This window comes from Malaclemys terrapin, chromosome 7 (genome assembly GCF_027887155.1).
Source record: "Malaclemys terrapin pileata isolate rMalTer1 chromosome 7, rMalTer1.hap1, whole genome shotgun sequence".
NCBI classification, from domain to species: domain Eukaryota; kingdom Metazoa; phylum Chordata; order Testudines; family Emydidae; genus Malaclemys; species Malaclemys terrapin.
The window spans coordinates 29,069,755-29,089,989 of NC_071511.1; the positions used below are offsets into that span (position 1 = coordinate 29,069,755).

Genomic DNA, 20,235 nt, shown 5'->3' on the forward strand with positions numbered 1-20,235 from the left:
GGTTGGGTTTTTTAAGAGAGGGGGAAGCTGCAAGTGGTTTGAGACTTACACCTAACAGGCTCAGTCAAGAGAGAAAAAATTAATTGTCCCTAGAGGCGGAGAGTCGCTGGTTGGGAGCATCATGCTGTGCACGCGCTGCAGCAAGTCCCAACTACCTCTAGGAGTAGGCTGCTGTCTTGAATATGCTTTGATCGGCTTCTCCATCGAGCCTGCTCCCCTCTTCCATCTGCTCCCTCGCCCCCTTGGGCACCCCAACCTACTCCGGCACCCCCCAAGTTAATCCTCCATCCCTTACCTCCGATCTATTCCTTTAAGCCCCCCACCTGCTCCTCAGTGTCCCACCCCCAATCTGATCCTCCCTGCCCCTGAACGCCCGACGTCCGCTCCCCCCACGCTCGGGATAAGGGCGCCGAGCAGGGCCGCAGCTTCCCTGGGCGTCGCTTCTCCACGGGTGGGGAGGTGGGGGCGCTAGACACGTGCTGCTCGCGGCCGCCCCAGGAGCCCGGGGTGAAGCCGGCTGGGGCTGGGCAGACGCGAGCCCGCTCATTGTTCCCTGAGGCGGGTCTAGCCGGCGACCCACGCCCCCGACCCTCCTCATTGGCTGGCGGAGGCGCCCGGAGCTCGGGCCGCTCAGCAGAGAGCGAGGTCCATTGACAAAAGCGCCGGGCGGCCGGGCTGGGGGCGGCCGCCTGCAGAGGGAAAGTGCCTGCTGCTGCTCAGGAGTGGAGGGGGCGTCGGCTGCTGGGGCGGCTCCGTAACCCTCCAGTGATTGTTAGCGGGGATCAGGGGGAGCCGGCCCCAGGCTGCGCTGGGCAGGTGCAGGCTCGAGGCAGCAGGGAGGCGAGGGCTGCAGCGCCCGGGCTGCGAAGAGGGGGCGGCGGCGGTGCAAGGCTACTGGAGCCGGAGCCCTGCGGCCGGGCGCGCCCGGTCCCTTTCCATGGCTGCGAGGAGGGGCGGGCCCCCCTTGGAAGGTGAGCAGCCGGCTGTGCAGCGAGGGGGGGTTGGGCCCCGCAGGTGAGGCAGCAGCTCCATTGTGCAGCTGGGGCACCTGCACCCGGCTGGCGCATTCGGCACGCCGGGAACGTGCGGACCCAGCTTGCAGGCATCAGCCGCCGCCTCCTGTTTGATGTCCCCCTCCCCCCGCTGCAGATGCGGTGCTTGTGCCATGCATGTCCCCCGCCGCCACGGCGAAGGATTAACGGCACGAACCCCCTCGCTCCGACTGCTGCGGCAGTCGCGGCCTCTGTGGGCTGGTTCGGCGGTATTGGCCTCTGCTCCAGCCCATCACCCTCTCGCTCTGTGGAGTCCCAATATGGCTTTGCGGCGAGGAGCTCTCTGCCTGCAGCATCGCGGATGAGCGAGCCACAGCGGGCGGGGGAGGGAAAGGGGGCAAGTCCGTGGGGGGAGCGCGCGAGGGGAGCCTCGTGGGGGGTTGCAGTGCGCGTGGAGACCTAGGCGAGAAGGAGGAGGGGCAGCGTGGCTGCGGAAAGGGGCCAGCCGGCTGGGAGGGCGGGGCTGCAGGCTGAGGGGGGAAGGGGGTGCGCGCGTGGGGTGAGCAGGTTTCCCCAGGGCCGGGCTCAGCAGGGCTCTGGGGAGCGCGGAGGCGGGGTACAGGGCCGGCGCTCGCGGCGTGGGCTCGGGGCGCTGGTGGCCGCCAGTGCGTCAGTGTGCTGCGCTCTGCCCCGCAGGTGACCGGGCCGGGGCCCCGCACGCGGACGGACCATGGTGACTTCCCAGCTCCGGGGACGGCGGCGGCGGCAGGAGCCGGAACCTCAGCGCTAATGGAAACTGGGTGCGCTGCCAGCTCAGCACCTCCGCGGGGGGGAGGCGGCGCGTCTCCAGCTGCTGCCCGGCCCCCGCCAGCGGACGGGAGCGCGGCCGTCGGTGGGCTCGGCAGCCGGAGCGGGGCGGGCATGGAGACCGCTGCGGTGCCGGAGAGGGGCCCGGCCCCTGTCCCCCCTCCCCGCGGGCCCGGCGCCAGGGAGCCTAGAGCCGGCCACCTGCGGTTCCTGCGGAGGAGCGTGGTGGACTCGGACCAGGAGGAGCCTCCTCTCGAGCTCTCCGAGGCCGAGCCACGCAGGATCGTCCTGCTCTCCAAAACCAGGAGGATCATTGCGGAGAGGGCTAAGGAGCGGCACGGGGAGGCCGAGCTCGAGCCCGCTGCACCCGAGCCCGCAGCCGAGCCCTCAGGGGCCGCCCCCGGGGTGCCGGCCGCGGCCGAGGAGCAGAAGGAGCCGGGCAGGGATGCGGAGAGGAAAGAGCCGTCGGACAAAGACCAGAGCAAGTCCAAGAAGGAGGAGCCCGAGGAGGAGGCCGACATGAAAGCCGTCTCCACCTCCCCCGATGGCCGGTTCCTGAAGTTTGACATCGAGCTCGGCAGGGGGTCCTTCAAAACTGTCTACAAGGGGCTGGACACAGAGACCTGGGTGGAGGTCGCTTGGTGTGAACTTCAGGTAAGTTGGGCTGGTCCTGGCCACCTCTCTGCTCTGAGCCCTCCTGGCAGCTAAGGACCCAGCCTGTGCCATCCAATGACCTGCAAACGCAGCCTTTAGAGTCCCCACTGCTGATCCTCCTGCGTCTAACTATAGCACGAGTTTTTCATTGGCTCAGAATCTGCCACCTTATGTAGGCTCCTGCCTGCCTTAACCCCCTGAGCACTGGGCTTGATCATTGAAATTTCTGGCAATGTAATGGGCTAAGGATGAGACTGATGAGAAGGTCAGGAGTTCTTCCCTTGACTGCCCAAAGATGGTCAGAGGAGGCTTCAGGGGGTAGTTATATGTCACTCAAACTGACACTTGAGACATCCGTAACTTGATTTAGCAGGAGTCTAGCTGTAACTGAAAATGCATAAAAGATCTTAAAATACAATTGCAGAAAATAGATTTACTTCCTTTACAAATCTAAACGGGGGGTTGGGGGAGTTGGAGGTCTTGGGTCTCTTCCCACTGAAACCTCCTATTTTGAAAGGGTTATTAAGCTGTCACAAACTCATTCTGAATTGAAACTTGGGAAGCACTTTCTAATCAAACATGGCTTATATATTTTTGGCCATATCTGAGTTAGTCTTTCAGCAAAGTCAAAAATTTGTGGATTCAGATGTCTTTTAGAACAAATGCAACTGAAGTCCGTCCCCCCCCCAAAGTATATCTCTGTTTTTTTGTTTTTTAAGCCTTTGAGCCCTGTAGGGTGAAATAGTACATTAATACAACTAATTAAAGGCCTGAGACTCTTCAGTTTCTGGGTATAGACACTACATTATTTTAACTATTCCTGTAATTCTTTATATTTTTCATACTAACTTATATGCACCACAGACAATGTGGGTCATACAAATTGCAACATGATGTACCCCAGTTTTTTTGGTGAAGTTTTTGGTATCTATTTCCTGACTCCACCTAGGTTAATAATATACATTGACATGAGACCTAAGCTGTTGTGACTTTTTCGATCCTTAGGTTTTTTTTCTTTTAGTGAGATCTTCTTTCTAGATTACCTCTTAAACTAGGTTGTGTTGTATAGATTTTGCTGGGGCACTGACATCTGTACCTCAAATCGAGCCATGGCACTAATCCTGCATTCCTTGTGCACCCAAAACTCCCACTGAATACAGGATCAATCCTCCTGCTATAATAGTGCCGAAGTACAATTAGTAAAGGATAGAGAATGGAAGCCCTGAGTCTGAAAATCAATGTAAACTCTACTTTGTCTCCTGTGATAGGCAGACGAGTGGACATACAGCCTTGCCACTTTGGTTGATTTTATTGTATGGTATCTTGTAATCCATTGCAACCCCATATTGTTTAATTAAAAGTATAGGGAATTCTTATCTCAATTTTTTTTTCATTTGAATTTCTGCTGTTAAGAGCCAGTAAAATAAAAGCTTTACTTGTATTGCTGGATTTTTTTAAAGGGCTGCAGAGCCAGTATTGTGGTATATTGCAGCAAGAGAAGTAGGAAAAAAGGCAAGATAGAAAAGGTCCCCATAGCATGTGGGAGACTGTACAAGAAACAGGGGAGAAGCTGCATAATTGACAATTGGAGAATTTGTCAAGCTGCATGCTGCTGGGAGGAAAAGAGAGAGCATCATCCCAAGCCAGCTTTGTCATTCCGGTTTGGGTTAGGTTGGAGGGCGCAAAATATTAGCGTGTGTAAGTTTTTATTCTAATAACTAAAGGTTCATTTAAAAATATTTTCTAGATGTTTTCTTTAAGTGAATGTTTGGATATAATGAAAGGCCAAGATCTGACAATCTTATTGTGGCCTATGTTGTGCAAATTCTGTCACAACAGAACAGTCACAGCAATTTGGAATTCATTTTACTGTCAACTTTGCTTTAACTCTGCTTTATTAGAGTAATATTTAAATCTATAATAGATTGACTATCCATAGCTGCTTAGAAAGATCATTATGTCAGAAAATAGATACTTTACAAATTGTAATCTTCTGGTAATCTAAATCCTCCATGAATCTTTACAATTGGGTACAGTAAGCTATACTGTGAAATTTCACTAGTCTGTTTTTACCCCTCATTTTATTTGGGTAGGAGATCTTGAATGTGCTCCTTTGTGGTGAAGGTATTAAGAGGGTTAAAAACCAGATGACCCGTATAGCTCAAAATGTCTTTTATGGAAGAATGATATGTAATCATTACTTTGCCTTCCATTATAAACCAGAGGTACCGCTCATTTCAAATCTGATGGAGCCACTAAACATTGTTTCACCCTTCTCCACAGACTTCTTTCTATAATTGAGAGGTCTAATTTTTGGACTAGACAAATACAGGATAAGTGATAAGAATTCATCAGGGTATTTCTGGCTGCCACGTCTAACAAATCAGTGTCAATTAGTTGTATAGATTTGACGGTAATGTTGGAGAAGGGTCAGCTTCCAGGAGATGTCAGATTTTCAAGTTACTTTCTAAACTAGTTTTGGATTAATGAAGTGTAACTGAGTGGTGACTGCCGGGTTTTGTTAAATATATTTTTTTAGTGTCAGGCCTATGTTCTCAGCCTTTATTTGCAAGAGAAGCAAATAGCTAGCATTATACATTGATGGAGTTATGTATTACATTTATAATCCTGAGTTACATGCAGTTTATGTCTAAGATCGACATTTCTAAGTAGTCATGCTTATTTACAACATTTTGAACATTTCTACATGTACCTGGTCAATTCTACTTGGTTCTGGTTTTACTTCTCTATAGAAACATGGTCAGTTGCAAGTGGCAACCATCAATGATACAAAACCATCATTACCCTACAGTTGAAAACATAAAATGTCTATCTTGATATTTTCATACCGCAGAAAGCAATTTTTACATTGCTGAATTTGAATGTTACATCTGTAGATTTCTTCTAGGGGAAATGCACACGTGTACTTGTCTCTTTTCCCCAGTGAGATACCTACATTTCCATGCTGATCAGTTGCACTCCTTCAATCTTGGTTGCAGTACATACAGTCAAAATCATAAATACCGGGAGGTTTTTAAAGGTATGATCATATCACAATTATACACGAAGCTTAGAGAATGAGAGCCAATGGAACACCTCTGCTATATGTAACTTGATTAGCTTTCAGTGAAGATAAAGTAGGAAAGAGAAAAGTTCTGCTTTGGCAAAGTGATGCAGTAAATGATACTCTTCATGTCTCTAACTTGATTTTTCTAAGGCTGGCCCGCAAGCATGTACCCCTAATATATTTCAATTTATCTTCTCATAGATTGAGTTTCCAAGCAGCCATCACTCCTTTGTCCTTGCTCAGCTTTTTTTCAGTCCAATCATGGGTTGTTTGTTTTTAAATCTAGATGAAAGCTTTGTGAGCCATTTTTGAAATCTCTGTTAATACTACACCACTGGAAACGTTTTTCAAGTTGTTGATTTTTAGGTAAACTTTAACTCCAAAGAATTATATATTTATTTTGTAGGGTAACTATGATTGAAATGATGGGCTAAAGATGTAGAATTGAAATCCTGGATAGGTTCAGGTTAAAAGTTGAATTGAAACTAGGGTTTCAGTTTGCCTGAGCAAGATATTAAGATTTTTAGCCAAATCTTAACTAGAAAATAGACTTCTTTACTATGTTGAATCTAGCCTGGAACTTAAGTATTGATGATGGTATTTGTGGTGCTTGCTGAAGTTTGAAAGGGTTCAGGTTCTTGTTTTCGCCCTCCTCTAGTTAACTGGTGGCACATTGCAGCTGTATACTGAGAATTCAGAATAGCCATATTTCAAAATGCTGTGCCTTCTAACTATAATCTCAGTTTATGAGCAAGGAATGTTACTGTTTGCCAATATGCAGGTTAAACATTCTTTTTGGATAGATGCATGCCGACGAGCTTGAAAATATAAGTCCCTTTTTGGGACTTGTAGAAAAATTCGTGGGGGGGGGCATGTACAGACCTACATCACTGAGTAGTCCTCACTAGTGCTCTTCAGTTCCTATTTTGATTCTGATCGCTGAGGTTTCTATGTAGAGCTTTTTTTGTTTGTTGTGCCACTGTTGCAAAATTAGTAGGGAAAGAGGACATCCTTTGCTTGTCCTTCTTTCAAAGATGAAAGGATCAGAGAAGTGGCTCCTTATCACCAGTAAACATTATTAAAGCACCCTCCTCCCACTTAAAATGGTTGTCCAAGGCCAAAATCTTATTTTGACTCCCCCCTCTTAATTACATTTTGAAGACCTCCTGTACCTATATAAAAAAGTCCACTAACAGGCTTGGCAAGCTGGTCAGATAATGTCAGTTGACTACCAAATATTCCAGCAAGAATCCCCTACTGTAGGTGTCAACAACCTACCATTTTGGTTGCATCATGGTGCCATCTGTAGCAAGCCTACTTAAATGTTGTGATCACTCACTTTACTACATGCTAATGCCACTTGTGGGGATGGGGGGGAAGGTAAATAAATGAATTGCAAGTTGAACATCTTGATTGGCTGGAATTCTCTAGAACAAACATTGTATGTATGTTTATTTGGCCTGGTATACAAAGTACATGGCTGTTTACAAAGCATATTAAACAAGATAAAAGAATGTACCAGCCCCAAAGAGTTTACAATCTAAACTGACTAGACAAATATACAGAAATTAATTCAGAAGGGAGTGGGAGAGGGAGAAGAGGGTTCAATCATTAAACCTCCACCCCCAACACAGAGAAGAGATTTGCAGCCATTAAGCTGCTTGAAGAGTTGGCCTAATTATCATAAGTGCATTTAAAAATGACTTTCTTCTTTTATAGTTGCTGTGTGTTTAATTTCATTTTTCTATAGCTGTTCAGTCTGGAATAACTTACGTTTAAATGCTAAAAAGTAATAATTCTTTCTCGTATAATTTTGTTGTTGCATTTTCTGAGGTGAAATAGTTCAGATAAGTACACTGCTTTTTGTAATTAGGCATTAGGATTTATCAAAGGCTAAGGCTATTGGTGAGCATAAAGTCTTTTTCTTTTATGTCACTGTTCTAATAAACTAGTGCTTTAAAATATTTCGTGTAGGTGTGTGTGTATATATGTGAGTGTGTGTGTGTAATATATATATATATATATAATAAAAAATTTTGACCAGTCAAATGCCCAACTCTCTTCACCAATGTGTCTGGACTGCATTGGATATATTCTAACGGCTGATACATGCCTTACTAAAATAATTGACTTGATTAGATATGTTTCAGAGTAGCAGCTGTTAGTCTGTATCAGCAAAAAGAACAGGCGTACTTGTGGCACCTTAGAGACTAACAAATTTATTTGAGCATAATCTGAAGAAGTGGGCTGCAGCCCATGAAAGTTTATGCTCAAATAAATTTGTTAGTCTCTAAGGTGCCACAAGTACTCCTGTTCTTTTTGATTAGAAACGCAACTCAGGTGATTCATGTTGCCATGACTTTCCTTTTAGGCTATTAGTCTGAATTAAAGAACTGTACGCACAAGTTGCAATATTTTGAGAACCAACAATGTTGATTTTCTTTTATACATTTGTACTCCTTTGATATATTCTTTGCATAAGAAGCTCATGCCAGGTTAGCTGATGACTAACTGATTTTAATATTGTGTTTTTCAATATTCTACTGTTGCACATGAGACTAGCTTTAAGATTTTAATTCAAAGCATTAACTCTGGATCCATGTGCATTTGCTAATCTTTGTTTCCAACAGTGATATTTGTCTTTAAAGCTCAGCTTACAATTTGGAAACTGAAAATTACTTAAATGGAACAAATCACCGACAAGAATGATCATGTATTAATACCAGCTTCTTACTTTTTAATGAAAGGAAGACATAGGGTTTATCTTTCATCTAATTAAACATTTAATGCTGAGTAGTGAAAATATTCAGCATGATGCTAAATGGGACCACTCTTGAATTATTAAAATGTAAGAGGAAAAAAGTTCAATACATGCAACGAAATGTCAGTGTTCCAATTAGTCTTCCAAATGCTAACGAAGGCCTTGATCATGTGGGTGGAATCTTGTGTTTGTGAGGAGCCCTATTCAAGGGAGGAGGTCACTGAATGGGCAACTTTAATAGTTGCAAGGTAATTCTTGTTTGTATATAGTTGAAGATGTGTTTATGATATTTCCAATTAATAAGCAGCCACAGATATAACTCAACAAGCTGTTACATTATCTGAAAAGTGGTTGAAGTGCAACTGTCTATTCTGGATAGAATAGTTTTTCATTGTTGCATTAGCTTGGTGTTCGTACAGCTCATAAAGGCTGACATCTATTTCATTTATTGACTCGGGGAAAAGGCTGTAGATACTTAATAGGCTAATACTATCAATTAAAATGACTTCATAGTCTGAATTAACAGGACTAGTTTAGAAAATGTTCTTGGTGGAAGGTAGGGAAACCTGCATCTTGGGGTTCTAAATCTGTATTAAGACTTTCTCAATAACATTACAGTAACTTTCAACCAGACTAGCTTTATCTGAACTTCACGAGAACTCTTGAAAGGGTGATTTCTATTAAGTTCTGATTGTTAATTAATTTAATGGAACTTGATTTTTGAAAGAAATAAGTCTAAATTTTATTTAGTATGTTAATATGAAAACAACACTCAAACTTGTACAGCATAAAGTGTTCACATGTTGGTATAGCTATCAGTGCCATTAGAAAGCTAGGTAAAAATGTGGTATTAAAATACCAATACATTAGACTGTCTTTGCTGGGTTTGAGAAGCATTTAAATTGAAACCCATTGCAAGTAGAGCTGAGCCAAATCTCAGATACTTACTTAGAATTTAATTAAATTTGACTTATTATTTTCAAGTGCAAAAATAATTTCATATATTTTAAACAGCTAGATATATAGAGAGTGTGATTGAGCTGGAAACTTAAATTCATAACTTTGCAAGACGCTAAAATTCATGGGCTTAATAGAGATTCTGGATTTATGGCTGATTGCAACAATCTGTAACCCACTAACCCTCCTTTTTGTCTTACAACCACAAGGGTATAAACGGGCCACTTCACTTTGCATGGTCCCTTAGAATATGTACTATCTGTTCAACCTTGTATTTAGCTGTGACACGGAGTACCTTTCCCAGACCTGAGGAAGAGCTCTGTGTAGCTCGAAATCTTGTCTCTCACCAACAGAAGTTGGTCCAATAAAAGATATTGCCTCACCCTCCTTGTCTCTCTAATATCCTGGGACTGATGTGGTTACAACCCCCCTACATACAGCTATATATTTGTCTAGTAAAAACATACACTGTGGATGTATCTGAGATTTAGTCTGAAATATAGATAAGAGGAAAATGGGTGAAAATTACTACAATTTTTGTCTGCAATGAACTCTGCCCCCTTTGCTCATATATTGTCCATAGTTGGTAGAGAAATATTTTTAGGCCTAAAGCATAGCTGCAAGGCTTGTTCTGCTCTATGTAAACTTTTATGCAAATATTTAATGTGCTAATTTGCATATTTACAAATCTGCATATGACCTTAAGCTTATGGTCAATATGCTCTTCCTTGAGCAGTGGTGAGGATGGGACATGGGAACAAATCTTGGTAGCTTGGGCTAGGATAGCTACTTAAAGGGGGTGAGAGGGTCAGTCTGGGGAGTAACTGGATGAGTAGCTACTGGAACAGCTGGAGGTTAGGGAGCTCTAGATGAGGCTGCTGCATGGGGGGGGGGCAGTAAATGCAGGGACTCCTGGATGATTTGGTGGGAATAGAGGGTCCTGGGTGCTACTGGAGGGAACGGTAGAGCTCCTGGGGTGCAGTTGACTGCTCACTCAGGGGTTGTGGGTTGGGGAAAGCCTAGTGTAGTGGCCTTCAGGGATCAGTGAGAGGCAACTTGAGGCTAGTATTGGGAGAGGGGCAGAGGGTGTCACCATCTTCTCCAGGCACCTTCCCCTTTCTCTCCAGCTGCCATTGGCATCTCTGGACTACTCCTTGCTGGCACCAGCAGGAGCAGGGTGCCTGGTTGCCTGCTCGGTAGGTGCCAGTAGCTTCTGGCATCCAAAAAAGCAGAACTGCAGGGAAATGTGGATGGGTGATATCTGAGCTGGGCTGTGGGAGTATGGACATAGCTGCCAAATGCTTGACTGTCAGGCGGGATGTGATGCTGGGCAGCCCCGCAGAAGGAGTGAGCTTCAGTGTTCTGAAATGTGAGTGGTTCAGTCAGTCGGTGTGTGGGGAATACTGGAAGTGTCCATTCAGGAATGCAGAGTTAGTATCTTGTTTTCCGTTTAATAACTAAGTTTGGAGGTAAAAGTGAAGCTAGAGTTGCAGACCCATCACTGCTTGGAGTGCTGTGAGTACAGCTCTGTAAAGAATACTAGAGTTAAACAAGCATGAGTGTAGCTCCTATCTACCCCCTAATGTCTGGGGGCCTCTACCAAAGTCTGAATGAAACGTTGCTGCAACATGGGTTGGAGGCCTCCAGAGTTAGAGGAAGAATAATCCTGTCCATCTCTTGCTGCTGCTACCCACCTCTGAGACTGAGCTTGGGGCGTAATGAACCTCTTGCCTGTTGCTCCTTGGGCAAGGTGGGTTGATTACAAAGCAATTTAAGTTGTGATTTAAAGGAGCAAGCAAGAAACCTTAGTTTAAAAAAAAAATCTATTTTAATTGTGTTTTGCATTTGTACTTTATTTTCTGAAAGAGGTGGATTCTCAGTGATTGGCAACCATTAAATTGTGTTGATTTACAACTAAACATAGCTTTGCACTAAATTGATGCTTCTTTTTGCTAGCCAGGATTATGCACTATATCTACATTCTTTCATTTTATTCAGACTCTTAATTTTTTCTTTTTGTTATGGTAGAAAATTGTGAATGATGCATTTTTTTTATTCACTAGATTAATTTTTTACCTGTAATTTGTGTCAAGCCCTATTTGGATGGAAATTCAAATTCAATTAATAAAGCACAAAAACAGCATTTGTTAAAATTATGTATCCAGATCATGTTCTCAAAACATGTTTTGCTTTTAAAACCTATATTAAGCAATGGAAGTATTATTGGTAGTTAATTAATTGAACTAATTATTTGTGATCAACATGTCTTTCAAGGTTTTAGAACTAGTAGATCTCATCCCCTTGCACCTATATTTTATTAGTACGTTGGAAGAGGAAAATAAGATTTCCTGCTTTTTCAAATCCCACTTGGTTTCTTAGCTTAAAATGAACTAGTCTTTGAACTGGAACTAGCTGAATAGACTGGAATGCATATTCTCTCTGCACCTGCAGAAGAGGCTACTGCTGTCAAAAGCTGGTTTAGTATTTCAATAAGCTCTGATTCCAGGTCATTAGCCAATGACTTCCCCCAGTTCAGTGATTTGACTTCAAAACTTGGCAGCAGGTACGTACTACTTCATATAATTTCTTTGTATTTAATGTAAATTATTTTAATATTTTATAATAAATATGATCCTTAACCTAGGTTGTCAATTTCAAATTTAGTATTTAAAAGGTTTATTTTAAAAAAAAAATCTGATTTAAAAATTTGTATCCATGTTGTCCCTAGGCCTACTTTGGGGTTACCAAGGAGTGTAGTTCTTCAGTGTCCACTCCTGCAAACCATAAAAGGCTTGTCCGGCCTCACCTTGAAGGATGAGGCCAGTAGTTAAGGCACTAGCTTCAGACTCAGGAGACTGAGGCTAGGTCTACACTATCCGCCTGAATCGGTGGGTAGAAATCGACCTCTCGGGGATCGATTTATCGCGTCCCGTCGGGATGGGACAATCTATCCCCAAATCGGCGCTCTTACTCCACCAGCGGAGGTGGGAGTAAGCGCCGTTGACAGAAAGCCGCAGAAGTCGATTTTGCCGCCGTCCTCACAGCGGGGTAAGTCGGCTGCGATACGTCGAATTCAGCTACACTATTCACGTAGCTGAATTTGCGTATCTTAAATCGACTCCCCCCTGTAGTGTAGATGTACCCTTAGATTCAAGTCTCAACTCCGCCATAGCCTTCCTCTATGACCTTGGACATGTTGCTTAGTTTATGTGCCTCAGTCTCCCTCTCTGAAACCAGGGGTGTTGTTAAAGATTGTGAGGAACTCATATACTACCCTAATGGGGGGCCATATGAGCACCGCAGATAGCAATATTCTTCCCTACACCCCCAGGTGGGCACTGTGAAGCTCTCCTGGGGCCTCTCAAAGCCAAACTCTCATGTAAATCTTGGGAGGAGAAACTGACAGTCCCGTGAAGCAGTAGGATATTTGGAGGTAGGGGGTGGGGCCCAGTCTTCGAGTTGAGAAACTGACTCCCCGCAGTCTGAATAAAATAGGCTTGTGTACCACTTTCAGTCTAGTCAGGTCTCTGAACCAAAATAGGTTAATGGTGACTAGCAGACTTTAAGGCTTGTGGGAGTTCAGGGGTGCTGAGCCTCAGGAAAGGAGCTTATGAGCCTTTCGGGGGCTTAAGGGAATTCTCTCCTCCTACAGATTTGCAAACCCACAGGAAGTAGGGGAAGGCCCGCTGATGGTCCTGGGTTGTGTTCTTGCAGACCATTTCTTCCTGCAGACCTCAGGATATGCATAGAGAGAGAAAAATGGCAAAAGCATAAATCTTGGAAGGAATCACGGGGTCTTCCTTCCCCACTTCCTGTGAACCTCCTTTGGTTTGCATCATGGAAGAAGTCCAAGCCTCATGACCCTTAAGTAGCTGTGACCCAGCGACCTCTTGGTGCCAACTGGCAGAGGGGGTGCATGGGGTTTTACAGGGATCCCCTGGGTCAGATATATGCATAATCACATTCACTAAAGCAGGGGTCAGCAACGTTTGGCACGCAGCTTGCCAGGGTAAGCACCCTAGCAGGCTGGGCTGGTTTATTTACCTGCTGACGCGGCAGGTTCGGCCGATCGCGGCCCCCACTGGCCGCGGTTCACTGTCCCGGGCCAATGGGGGCGACGGGAAGCCGCGGCCAGCACATCCCTCGCCCGTGCCGCTTCCCGCCACCCCCGTTGGCCTGGGACAGCGAACCGTGGCCAGTGGGGGCTGCGATCGGCCTAACCTGCCACGTCAGCAGGTAAATAAACCGGCCCGGCCCGCTAGGGTGCTTACCTTGGCGAGCCGCATGCCAAACGTTGCCGACCCCTGGACTAAAGGGTGGCATGTGAAGTCTCTATTGAGAGCCAATAGCCCAGTAGTGGTCATAATCACTGCAAAAGCATGTACGGATAAGATTAAGGAGTTGCGTGTCTATACTGGAAATTATGGTCTTAAGGTCTTCCAGGTGAGGCAGGTCACCAGGAAATGACGCACCTTGGACAGTCTCCTTTCAGACAGCAGGCAGGAGAGGCTTCTCTCTCTTGTTGGATTGTGTGTGTTGTGCATTGTCTCTCTCACACTAGGCATATTTGTATACTGAGCCAGATGCTGATTGCAAAATCTACAAGAAAGGAATAGACAGGAAAAAAACAACTAGCAGGGGGGGTGTCGTGCTTATGACTAAGATCAAAGAATTAGTCTGATATATCAGAGGGTGCAAACAGACACAAGATCTTTCTCACGGGAGGCATGACTTGTCTGATGAATGGAAGATCACAGCCAAGTCTGGCTGGAAGGACTTTGGGTGAGCATTAATTACCCTGTAAGACAGGAAAGTAATAGTTAAGTAAGCCTAGGTTCTAGAATGTGTTATGATTTTACTTTATTTGTAACCATTTGTTTCCAACACTTGTGCTTGCTGTCACTGGAATCTCTATATTTTATGTTATAAACTTTCACTTGTTTTTGCTATAAACATATCTAAGTGCTGTGTGTCAAGCAGAGTGGTGATTTGAGGTGGAACTGGTAAGCTGGGGTATATTGCTTCTTTGGGAGAAGCAGATCTGTGAGCACTGCCAGTGCTCAGTGGAACAGGGGCTGGACCCTCCAGGGAGAAGACACTCAGAGAGCTCAAGGACTGGAATGTGCCTATTGCTAACTTGTAGAGAGAACAAGACCTGGGGAGGTCTAGAGAGGTGTGCTTGTGTTGCCTGTGGCTGATAGTGTTGGAGACCTGACCCTAGGTAGGCACAGACAAGGCTTCCTCATACTAAGGGCAGATGGTAACATAGTGCTTCACTGTCCTGGGCAGCCCCCGGGAAGCATCACAGAAGTGCTTGGGGTGGGTGGGAGGGGAAACTCCTGTACCATTCTCTAGGAGCCTAAGGCGACTTGTTGCTTCCACACATAAGCCATGGGAACTTTGTTGGTTCCTGCCCTGCTCTGGTGCCTTTTGTAGAAAAACAGCCACTAACAAGCCTCCCCAGGGATTGGTCTATGTTTTGAGGTCTGACTCATCAAGAACTTGGACTACAGACTCTTTTAAATGGCTATTTAGGTCTCTAGCAGTCAGTTGACTTGCTCCAAATAAGCACAGCTCTGAAGTCAATGGAACTGTGCCCTCTTAAACTCTGCTTGCCATGTAAAAATAGTCTGCGCGTATATATGTTCAGATTTAAAATACAAGTGGTGTATACATGGTGACATGACTTACAATAAATTATTGCGTGCTGAACTGTACACTGTAATGTACCTCTTGGATCCTGGTTATTCATAGGAATAATGGAAGACTCCTTTGACAGCCATTGTTGTGGGGATACACGTGTTACGGATTAAGCTACCAAGGAGAGAGTAACTGAAGTCCTAATGCCATCTGTTCTTCAGCTGTTTGTGCTATAGAGGGATACAAAACACTTATTCAGGAACTCAAGGAAGATAAGAGAGAGATGGACTCAAATAACATATTTTTGTCTACTTTCTGTAAACTTAGTTTGATCCATGTCCAAATTTGTTTTTATATGGAAAATTATACATTCTTAAAAAGGTATTTGATCCTTAGTGTCTTGTGACTTAAAAAAGAAAAGAAAAACAGGCTACCAGAGTTGGTTTACTTTTCTTTTGAGCAAGATAAACTAATTCCTTAACAGGTCTAGTTCTGAGCATTTTACTCTAAGAAAATGGTTAAATAAGATGTCAAAAGGGAATTGGGCATCCCTCTGTTAAACTGTATTTTTCTTGCAACACCTTAAATCCGTTAACAGATGTACAGTTAACACAATTTCTGCTAACTTGTCTTTAATCCTATATTTTGAATTCTGAAAAACAGCTTTAGTTCAAACTGTTCTGGAAACCAATTGGTTAGAACTAGTTCTTTCTTTACTTGGAATAATTTTAACCTTTCATGGATTTTACTAGAAACATGCAAGTAAACTTTAATCTGTTGTACTAAAAATATACATAGTATACAGATATCAAAAAAGCAATGACTTTTTTTGTTGTATTTTGCCTTTTCATTACCTCTTCGTATGCTGATGGCCTTGACACGATGTGATTCCTCAGTGTAGGCAGTTTCTATCACTGGCTGCTGATCACCGTTGTTTGTGCATCTCAAATACATTAGAATTCATCATGTTGTAGTGATGCAAGGACAGTTGAAGGCATTTTTTGCTTTAGCCAAAAGCAGCAGATTACTTACACTTTATGAAACAGAGAGCTTTAATAAAAAGGAACAAATGCCAGTTTGCCACTTCAGAAATGCAGAGAACTAAATCTTTATTTCCATAAAAAATGTGAAATGAGTATTGCTATAGTATGTCCTTGAAATGGATGTATTCCTTGCTCTTCTGGCATATGCTTTGGGGCTTATAATTATGATATTTTGACATATGAAGCAACTTTTGGCAAGGCTTTTCCAATTTGTTTAAATCTTTCAATCAAAGCAGCGTTTTGAGTTGACCTCTGCACTTGATGGAGTTAATACAGATGAACTGGGTCTGCTAAGCTGAATCAATTTTGTCTATTAAAATAGAACTGTGTAGGAGAAAAACATGAAAGTCAGAGTTGACATACTATATTGTGCTGCAGAACTATACTGGTTTATTCCTTGTTGAAATATTTGGTAATGTCTAGGTCTTGTAAAAGTACGTTGATTCCAAATGTTTGTTTGCATTGTTTTTGCTCTTCATTACTGAATTAAGGAAAATTGCCATTTTGCGTGAATTTGAACGTGCTTTTCTTCCATTTCATAACAATGCTTCCTTTTGTCTTGGAAATTGCATTGCAGACAAAGCAAGTGTCGCATCAGTAAAACAGACTTGCTTTTCTCTCAATCAATCGCTATAAAAGCGTATACTGTCCTTGACTTCTAATGGAGGACAAGAGCATGTATTTTTCTGGCAAACAAAGCAATTCTACACAATTATGTTAATGTTTTTGCCATGTTTCTTGTGGGAAATTTTAAGATTATATGTAAAAATATGCATTAAACATACCAACCACTATTCCTTTGCTTTTATGGATGTGATCATTTGTCTCTGTATAATACTAGGTATGATACAAACCAGAGTGTGTGGGGAGGAGTAAAATGAGCTGGCAAGAGCTAGCTGGACTGGACATTTGTAGCCTGTTAGTGGTCTTGGATCTTCATTCTGTCTTCTTTGTTATGTCCCTTTCGATATACAGGAACTCCTCACTTAACGTTGTAGTTATGTTCCTGAAAAATGCGACTTTAAGCGAAACGATGTTAAGCGAATCCCATTTCCCCCTAAGAATTAATGTAAATGAGGGGGTTAGGTTCCAGGGAATTTTTTTCACCAGACAAAAGACTATATTATATTTTATTTATTTTTACACACACACACTCACACACTAACTTTTAAACAAACAATTTAATACTGGTACACAGTGATGATGATTGTGAAGCTTAGTTGAGGTGGAGGAGTCAGAGGGTGGGATATTTCCCAGGAAATGCCTTACTGCTAAATGATGAATTAGCAATTGGCTGAGCCCTCAAGGGTTAACTCTCACACTCTACAAGGCAGTAGGAACGGAGGGAGGGGAGGCAGCATCTCAGAGGCATTTCCTCTTTAAGTACACTGCCTTGTTAATTAGATCAGCTTGCTGAGACCTCAGCTGCTGCAAGCTCCCTCCGTCCTGAACCCTGGTGTGTGTGTGTGTGTGTGTCCCCTGCTCTATGGAAGATGGGGTAAGTGGGGTGCAGGAGCAGGGGGTACACCCTGACATTAGCCCCTCCCTTCCTCCCTCCCACATAAAGTAGGAGTCTCGGGGAACGGCTCCAAGGCAGAGGGCAGGAACAGCACATGGCAGTAGGGGTGGGAGGGACAGCTGCAATTGCTGGCTTGCTGGGCAGCTGCTGCACTGGGAACTTAGGGAAGCAGGGAGCTGATTTGGGGGGTGAGGGGGTGTGCCGGTCCACCCTGGTTCCAAGCCCCCACCAGCTAGCTGCAACGGGCTGCTCTTCCTGCAAGCAGTGGACAAAGCAGGCAGCTGCCAAAGGTGTTAGAAGGGAGCATTGCACAACTTTAAACGAGCATGTTCCCTAATTGATTAGCAACATAACAATGTTAACTGGGATGACTTTAAGTGAGGAGTTACTGTACAAACATTCTTCCTCCCTACCCCTTCCAGTGTGTAACATGCACAATAACTCCATGCACCATCTTTCATGGATGTGGTAAGATTTTAAAAATATTCCTGGCAAGTTGCACTCATGGCTAGTCATAGCACGAGAGCTGTAGGTTAGAACTTAAACATGCAGTGAACGGAGGGCGAAAAGCAAAACAGTCTATTTTTTAAAGATGTTTAAGATCCCATGGGAAATGTGTTAATTTGACTTAAAAAATTCCAATATTAACTGCACAGGAAAGAAATGCACCTTTCTAAATCCCCTCATTCAGACAAGAGAGGGCTCTCACTGAAATCTAGCTCTCTGATTTGTAGCAAGCTCCTGACTGGACTAAACTCCCAGGCCAAACCAAGCTTCTAAGCAATATGAAACTTCAAAGTTACAGTGAGTTTCTGAGCTATCCTGGCACTCCCAGGTTGAAATGATGCTGAGTTACCAAAACTGGAATTTTGGTCTGCTTCAGCCCTTAGGAGCCTTCTGATTAGACTGGGCTCCTAAACTGGAGTGAGTAACTCAGTGCTGGAGCAGGCTTTTAGTCGTTTTATCTACCTTAATAGTTTCTGGCCAATTGGGTCCCTCCATCCACTGATCTAAAATGGTCCTACAGTGAGCCATAAATACTGCTGTCTTTCCTGGGTCAAGACACTCAGCAAACGTTATTTGCAGATAGAATTACCTTAGTCTCTCTTTCAAAAGAAGGGCCATTAGAATGAGGATAGGAGAAAACAATCCTGTTATATGTATCCAGCAGTTGAGTTGTTTTTTCCAGTCTCTCTTCTAGGACTCAAGAGAATTTAACAGAAATAGTACCCATTGAACCCTTTCAAAGAGCAGTCCCTTAGTCTTCCATTCCCTGACTGCTCCATCATACTTCTCTGTGAACAAATAGACTACAAAACCATACTGAGCAGCAGTCTGTGCATCCCACCTATAAAGAAGAAAAAACTCTGGCCATAGTCAGAGCACAGAAGGGGGGCATGGAGTGCAAGATTTCACAATAGGGCTGATAACATTTGGCCTGAGATGGATTAAACTATTATTTAAAAATCTGTATTAAAATAAAAATCTCATCTGTTGGCTGTCAACTTACCTAAATGAGGTGTGCATTTTTGCTTTTAAAACTGAAAGCTTCTACCTCTGAATTTATTTTTTACATAAATTACAGAAATAGTTGGGCTCATCTGCCATTGAATGACCTGCACACTGGAAAGTTATAGGGAATCATTGACTAACGTGCCTTTTAGTTTTCTTAGTCACATCCTTCGCAGAGGAATGGTGGGGCAGGGAGGGGGAATCTACTCTGATACAGTATCAAGTTTCCATTCTCACCCATGATTTTCTTCATCTGGTTTAAGAGAATATTTCTTGGAATGTCTTTGTCTCCAGTCCTACAGACACTTAAACTGGTGCTTCCCTTAGCACATGTGAATAATCTATTGACATCAATGATCTTACACATGTGCATATACATCTGACTGTTGCAAGACTGGGACTATGCATTCATTACTATTCAACTCAGTAACCCCCCCATGTTCCCCTCCACCAAGGTTGTTAAGTTATTGGATAGCAACTCGCTTTATAAAAATACCAGCCTTCATATTAAAAGATAACTTGTAGGCAAGAGGCACAAGGAAAAATGGGCAAGAGGGAAAGACTCTCCTGGTACGGGGGATGCTGGTAAAAGACATGTGACCAGGTCTAAGTTTTTTGAGTGAGGAGTGCCACACCCCCTGAGCATCACAGCAAATACATGGCTTGCTAGCCTGGCAATGAAATCCCTGTGAGATGGATGGTGGAGCACAAATGCCTTTGCACACAGGCCTGGAGAGGAGCGTGGCTTTAGTGGTGCAGAGTTGGGTTTGTTACAGACTCTGAAAGGGTTCCATGGTGACTCCATAAAGAGTGCAGGAATTGAAAAATGCATTAACAGGAAGGCTCAATTAAAAAAATTTACACCCCCTCTGTAATCTTTAATGGACTTAGATATTCATTAAAGAAATAGTTTTTGATTTCAACCAACATGGACATACCTCACTATCTAATAGCAAGCACAAAAATAAATAAATTTAAATATCCTAGAATTTCTATAAGAACAGTGTGGACTGCTACACCACTACTTTTCTAACAGTCTCTTATATTTGTCACTTGCCTGCCTGTAGGTTTTAAAAAATTCCTTTTTTATAAGATTCTTCCTATAATTTCATAAACTAATCCAACAAGATATTGCTTCACATAACTGTAAGGTGACCATGTTTTCCTTAAGGGAAAATGGGACACCGCATGGGGCCAGCCTGAGGCCCCCCGTGCGAGCCCTTCCCCTCCAGCCCTTCCTGCCTAGAAGCTCCAGTTATGCATCAGAACCCTATTGTGCTAAG

General features: G+C 43.9%; 1 protein-coding gene across 8 annotated transcripts in view; it reads left to right on the forward strand.

The window, feature by feature from the left end:
* The first annotated feature begins 490 nt into the window (after nucleotides 1-490).
* WNK2 (WNK lysine deficient protein kinase 2) overlaps nucleotides 491-20,235 on the forward strand; it is a 184,993-nt gene continuing 165,248 nt past the window's right edge. For 6 of the 8 annotated variants that reach the window (XR_008445649.1, XM_054034429.1, XM_054034428.1 and 3 more), the window contains exons 1-2: nucleotides 492-971; nucleotides 1,689-2,453. Coding sequence is in view for 7 of the 8 variants with exons in the window: in XM_054034429.1 (XP_053890404.1) it covers nucleotides 1,782-2,453 (672 nt within the window). In the remaining variant the exon portion in view is untranslated. Of the gene's footprint in view, nucleotides 972-1,688; nucleotides 2,454-20,235 lie in introns of all 8 variants that reach the window. The other 2 variants (XM_054034431.1, XM_054034430.1) reach the window with 2 other exon arrangements.